At 53.7% G+C, this 6,676-nt stretch overlaps 1 protein-coding gene across 4 annotated transcripts in view; it reads left to right on the top strand.

The window, feature by feature from the left end:
- Window positions 1-1,519: 1,519 nt before the first annotated feature.
- Window positions 1,520-6,676, top strand: part of MICALL1 (MICAL like 1) — a 22,041-nt gene continuing 16,884 nt past the window's right edge. For 2 of the 4 annotated variants that reach the window (XM_014963943.1, XM_014963944.1), the window contains exon 1: window positions 1,520-1,709. In XM_014963943.1, coding sequence (XP_014819429.1) covers window positions 1,564-1,709 — 146 coding nt within the window. In that variant the 5' untranslated portion in view covers window positions 1,520-1,563. Of the gene's footprint in view, window positions 1,710-4,012; window positions 4,662-6,676 lie in introns of those variants that run through there. The other 2 variants (XM_014963946.1, XM_014963945.1) reach the window with 2 other exon arrangements.

Raw genomic sequence — 6,676 nt, forward strand, 5'->3', positions numbered from 1 at the left:
GATAGATTACTTACCAATTACTGTCACAGGCAAAACATAATTGACTTTGGAAAAATTAATTTAATTTTTTGCTAAGTAAAATAGGTTAGATAGTGAGGAAAAAAAAAAAAAAAACCAAAGAAAAAACCCCCCCCCCCCCCCCCCCCGAATCCTGCTCTCCCTTAGGAGATGCATCAGGAAGGCGCTGTCGGGCAGGCCTGGGGGATGCTGAGCAGCCAGCTCTGTCATTACAAAACTGAGACAATGCTTCATTTCCTTTTTTCTCTAAGTAGCAGCTTTCCCAGTGATTTACACCATGGCTTTTCTTGGGGGGAGGCTGCATGAGCCATTCCAGGAGAATTTATTTTTCACTTGTTGCATTTCTGGGGCCACGGAGCGATAAAATGAAACAGTGGAATAGAGGAAGGAAGGTGCTAAGAATGAGATCTGGCTGGAAAAAGGAATATAGAGCCCATTAAAAAAAAGAAAAAACAAATGGAGAGAGGGGACTCCTGCTGATTTGGGGCTGCTAGCAATAAGCAACATGTCTGTAACGGATTGCTTTCCCACAGAGGTAGCTATTGCCTCTCCTTTGCCTAATTGGAAATGGAAAAAAAAAAATGTTTGGTGAAATAAACTAAGGTTTAATAGCGTGCCTTCTCCCCCTCCTTGTGAGAGCGTCGCACTGAGCGTGCAAGCCAGCTCTCGTGACAGCCCATCTCCTCGGTGTGGTGGGTTCCTGAGATTGTGTCCCAGCCTTCCTCCGCTTCTTCCAGGGCTTCCTGCGCCGTGCTGCCCGCGACTCCCCAGCGGCCTTGTTCTTCAAAGCCCTCCCTGGCCCCCTGCCTACCCCGGGAGCCACCTACATCCCACACCAACTCTGCTGCCTGGTGTTCCCATCTCCTAGGGCTGCCGAGAGCTCCTTCTGCCTACATCTAAGGATCCAGAAATGAGGTTGCCTGCTGGTTTTTTTGGTTTTTCGTTTTTTTGTTTTTTTTTTAAATTTAGTTGAAGTTAAACTTCAGTTTAGCCCCAACTGTTTTCAGTTCCTGCTTGCAGTCTTCCCCCCCCAATCTTCCCCCCCCCTTTAGGGTCTGAGCGGGGGGGGGAAAAAATAAAAGGCTGCAACTTTTTTTTTTCGGGGCTTTTCTCTGAGAGTCCAGCCTCCCCTGAGTGGGGAGAGCCGTGGGGCAGACGTGTCTCCCCCCTACGCCCCCAGCCTGCTGCCCTGGGAAGCAGAAACCCCTGGGGACGGGCTGCCGTGGGTACCTCTCTGTGTCTCCTGTGTTTTCTACCCGCCCCGCCGGCTGCTGGGGGGGCAGGGGGTCTCCCCCTTCCCCATCTCGGCCCCGGTGCTCCTCCCTTGCGAGGAGAGCTGGAGGGAACCGACCCACCGGCCCCGCCAACGCCGGGGCGGGGAGGGGGCTCCACCGGACGCGGGGGCACCCCAGGCCCCGCCCCCAGATAAGCCCCGCCTCCTATAAGACCACGCCCACTCCTATGTCCCCGCCCCCCGAGGCCTCCGCCCCGCCCCTGGGCTGGCGGCGGCGGGCGGCGGCGGCAGTCGGAGCGGCGGCCGCCCCCATGTCGGGCCCGCGGGGCGCCCTGCAAGCCTGGTGCCGGCGGCAGTGCGAGGGGTACCCCGGCGTGGAGATCCGCGACCTCAGCGCCTCCTTCCGCGACGGCCTGGCCTTCTGCGCTATCCTCCACCGGCACCGGCCCGACCTGCTGTGAGTCTGGCGGCGGCGGCGGGGGTTGCAGGCCGCGCCGGCACCGGCCTCACCCTCGTCTCGCCCGGCGGGGCCCGGCTCCCACCCGCGGTCGCTGGGGAGAGGAGGAGGAAGAGATGAAGGAGGGAGGGTTGGCCCAGAGGTTTGGGGTGCGGGGGGCACTGGGCGCCCCGTTTCTGGTGGGGCTGAGCCGTCCGTGCCCCTTTGCCGTTCTGCCGGGTGGCTCGTAGGGATCCGGGGGGGCTGGAGGCGCCGTAGGGAACGGCTCCGGGCTGGCTGGCGGGGAGGGGGAGGGTCTCCCTGTGCATGGACATTGGGGGGGTTCACGGGCAGAGAACACGGCAGCGGCTCCGTCAATTTCTGAAAGAATTGGGTACCGGAATGAAGGATGCTGTGATTCTGGGACATTGGGGGGGTTCAGGGGCAGAGAGCACGGCAGCGGCTCCGTCAATTTCTGAAAGAATTGGGTACCGGAATGAAGGATGCTGTGATTCTGGAGCGGGTCACGGAGCTGGTGAGGGGTCTGGAGAACAAGACTTATGAGGAGCAACCAAGGGAGCTGGGATTGTTTAACCTGCAAGAGAAGGAGGCTGAGGAGAGACCTCACCACTCTCTACAGCTACCTGAAAGGAGGTTGTGGCCAGGTGGGGGTCAATCTGTTCTCCCAAGTAAGAAGCAATAAGACAAGAGGAAATGGCCTCAAGTTGTCCCAGGGGAGGTTTAGACTGGGTACTAGGAAAAATTTCTACACCAAAAGGGTTATCAGGCATTGGAAGAGGCTGCCTAGGGAAGTGCTGGAATCATCATCCCTGGAGGTGTTTAAAAGATGGGTAGACGTGGTGCTGAGGGACACGGTTTAGTGATGGCTTCTGTTGGTGTTAGGTTAATGGTTGGACTTGATGATCTGAAAGGTCCTTTCCAACCCAGACAATTCAACAATTCTATGTTTTGGTGAGCAACCTTCTGACCCGGGCTTGCAGACCCATCAAGGTCAGGGTTAGCAGGACTCGCGTGGTTTGAGGCCGAGGAGAGCGTGGAGATGGGCTAGGTTCAGCCTGGAGCTAGTGTGCTGCTGTACACCCTGCTGGGAGTGGTGCAGGCCAGGGAGGAGGCACGGTGCTGGCAGCTGGGCATTGGGGATGTTTTGCCTTTGTGAGAGGTGGGCATTCCCACTTCCCCAGAACCAGAGTCCTGCCTGGCACAGGGACGTTCCCAGCTGCCAGAGGCAGCCACTCCGAAACATGCAGCACCCTGGACCAGGGTGCTTCTTGTATTTGCTCCCAGCTCGTTTGCTGTGGATGCCACAGTGAAATACCATCAGGGATATCAAGCCTTGCTGGCCTTTCCCAGCAAATGGCTTGGAGTTGAGGTTCTTCTGTCCACCTCCCTTTCGCAGGGTGGCTCTGAGGGGGAATATATGAGTATCAAGAGGCAGACAGTGAGTTTGGGATTGCTTGGGGGCATGGTGTCAGGCTGGAGAAACTGGCTGAGCAGCTGGAAGGAATCTGCCCCGACCTGCTGCCATAACCCTGCTGCTGGGAATTCACATCCCGCCTGCTCTAATCTGTGGTAGCCCTTGCAGTGCAGGTAGGCATTGCCTCACCTTGCCGTGCCTCCAGCGGGCACGCGCTCCTCGCCTGTCAGCAAAGCCCAGTGGTTGTGTCCCCTGTCACATTCGGCTCTGGGGCTGATGGATTTTCCTCTGAGGTTGCCTGAATTGACCAAATCCTCTTTTATGAGCTGGCCCTGGGATGGCCTTTTGTCACGACAATAACAAAAATGGCTATCTCTAGCAGGTAGAAGGTTGACAGTGACACTGCTGTGGAGCTGTGGCGCCCGTGAGAGGGCAAAACAGCCCCACGTTCTTACAAGCAGAAGCTGAACAGGTAGGCTAGAAACTGAACTATTGCCTGATGTGTTTCAGGTGACTGCCACAAAACCCTCAGCTGTGGCTTTTGGAGACACCGAGATGTACGGTGGCTTTGCATCTCCCTGGGTCTTGAGGGAGCCAAGTGGTCTTGTATCCTGGCAACTCCTGTGTGGTGTAGCTCGCTCTGACCGTCTAGGACAGAGCCTTTGAAAACTCTCCTGGTCGCAAGGCGGCTGGAGTGGGAAGAGGTGATTAAGGACAGGAACACCAGCAACTCCCGTGTTTCTGAATTTTTTTAATTTTTTTTTTGGTCAGTGGCACAGCAACTGGGAACTGCAAAGCAGAAGTTCAGCAAAAGCTTACAATCAACACCACTGAAACCACCTGATGCTTTCTCATTAACCATATTTACCATCCCATTAAGCAGCAGACGCTGCTCTTGTCAGTGGGTTTAAATCTGCTCCTGGCAGATGTCCTAACGAAATGTTTCACAGGTCCTCTGCACAAGCTGTGTTGTAAAAGCAAAGCCCAGGGCCTTACATGGACATGGCATGTGTTAGAAGGATTTTCAGAGGGTGGTCAGAAGAGTAGCATCATTTCGTCTGATTCCAGCTTCTTCAGCCTGTCCCGATTTGGAAGTGGGAAGATTGGATCAGAGGCAGTAAATCTCCTGACGGCAGAGGGGAAAAAGTGGTTGCCTTTCTTTTCTTCTAAAGTGCTTTCAGTCAGCCCGGTAATGAGACTTGGCAGGGATCTGTGAGTACGTTTCTGACCTTGCGTGGTCCTTCCTTTGTACGGGGCTCTCCTGGCCTGGCTGAGATGGCTGCGCTGCTCCCTCAGGGCTGAAGTTCCTCTGTACTCGGCTGCTTCCCCGCTTCCTGCTGGCTTCCCCCTGCGTGGCAGAGGGGAGGAACAAGCACATCCATGCAGGAGCTGAGCTGGAGCCCACCTTCCTCTACCTGTGTGGCACCACTCTTCTGGCACCCTGATCCTCCGAGCTTTCTTTTGCTGCTGTGGTGGCTGTTGGTCTGTCCCCGTTGTCTGACCCTGCCTGGACGTCCTGCTGTTATGCTGCTGTACTGGTAGGTGACATGCTGTCGTGAAAGGCCATTCGGGTAAGTGAGGCTGAGGACAGTTTTCTGTGTGACCCTTGATTTGAACACAATTGCCTTGGGATAAGGCAGATGGCATCAGAGGGATGCTCCCCTGTTGAGCTCCGCACCAGTTCGTGCAGAGCTCTTGGAAACACTAGGGTTGGTTTTTTTTCTGAAAGAAGTAGACTGGAAGTGCTCAGTGTCTACTGAATCCAGCTAAAGGTGTCTTGAACTGACCACCAAGGATGAGGTGCGTATCTGCAGGACCTGTGTGTTGAACCATGAAGGTGAAAGTCCCTGACTCTGGCTCCGCTACAGTATGCACCTGGTTTGGTTTCACTGCCTTTATCTCCCGATCAGGGAAATGGCAAACCTGGATTTAGCCTTTGACTACACTCCTGGCTGTGTGATCTCAAGGCGAGACATTTAATCTTTTCTTTTCCCTTGTCAGTCAAGCTGGAAGCAGCCAGGCCAACTTGACAGTGGACCATGGGGATTAATGAGTTTGTTTGCTCAGTGCTCTAGAAATCTAAAGCACGAACTTAGTGTTTACAAGGCATTTGCCTCAGCTTAGTGAAGTAAAAAGCATCTTTCAGCGTCCCAAGCTCTGCAGCCTCCCAGGAGCTCAGGGGAGGTTCTTGGCATCCAGGGGCGAGAAGCATAAGAGAGCGTGGCACATGCCTTTCGAGTGCGGGGAGAGATGGAGGCTTGAGGAGAACAGGAGATGAGAGCCATGTGTTAGAAACACTGTTTTGTGTCCCTAGAGCCGTGGCTTTGGTTACAAGCAGGATCACAAATCGCATTTGTTCCTTCCCATGTACAGCCTGCATTTCCCTGACAAGATCTGGAAAGCTGAAGGGCTTATTATGCGGCACCGCCGTTAGAGTGCTCATGATTTATATATTGAGGAATCCAGGAATTTGCTCTGGGTTTAGCTGTGCGGAGTACCCTTCCCCCTCCCTGGGTCTGCTGCACTCCCTGGCAGCTGCCCTAAACCCCGGAGTGCTTAGTGGCTCTGTATGTATCTAATTAGGTAAGCGCTTGGGATGTTATTTGCATGGAAATATTACTCCAGGATATGCTACGACGCTGGGGTTTGCTGAGTCAAGACAGTTGTTCAACTGGGATGTCCAGAGTCTCGCCTGTTCTTACATCCGATCCCTTGGAGTGGTATGAGGAGCCCGAGCAGGGCTGGATGAAAGGCTGCTGAGATCAGGACAAGGAAATAACACGACATGTAGCTGCATGTCACAGGGCTGCGAGATGGCGTGTTCTGGCCTTTCTGCAGAGGAGGCAGTTTGTAGAGAGGAAAGGAGTATGTCTGGGGTGACTTTCCCCCGTGCCTGAGGGGCCTTGCTCCTTGCACGTTGGTGTAGAGAACGTGGCCAGAGCCGTGGGGATGCTGCATAACAGAGTAGCACGTGGGATGGTGGAGACCATCAAGGTCCTGCTTGACTTGTTTGGAGAGGGAGCTGGAAAATGTTGTGGAGAGGAACCAAATAAACTGTGGTCCCCGGGGCATTGTACTGATGGACTTCAATACCTCAGTAAAAGCTGAGAGTCTGCAATTCTGCATTAGGAAAAAATTCTCCTTGTATTCCCTTGCTCCTTGGTAGTCCCCCTTTTATCTCTTGAGCTTCACGTCCTCTCTGCTGACATCGGCTTTCCCAGGCAGATTTGCCTTGGTTTACTAAAAAGGCTTTGGTTTGCTGGGGCAGAGTGGAATGAACATGATGTTTTGTCTGTCAAAAAATACTATCCCAGCCCAGGCCACCAAGGAGTCTTCAAGCTTCCAGCTGCACCACTCCCATATCCTGAAAGTGAGGGCATTCAAAATTAAGGTCATGAATGTTTAGAGGGCAGTTGATATATAACTTTGCTGTCATCGCTCCTCCTGTGTTCCCAAGCTGGTATTTTCTTTAAAAGGAAAAAAAACAAAAGGCAAGGTTAAAGGAGTTCTCTAGGAAAAAAAAAAAAAAAAGAAAAAAAAAAACATCCCCCAG

Source organism: Calidris pugnax, unplaced genomic scaffold (assembly GCF_001431845.1).
Source record: "Calidris pugnax isolate Ruff unplaced genomic scaffold, ASM143184v1 scaffold44, whole genome shotgun sequence".
Lineage (NCBI taxonomy): Eukaryota > Metazoa > Chordata > Aves > Charadriiformes > Scolopacidae > Calidris > Calidris pugnax.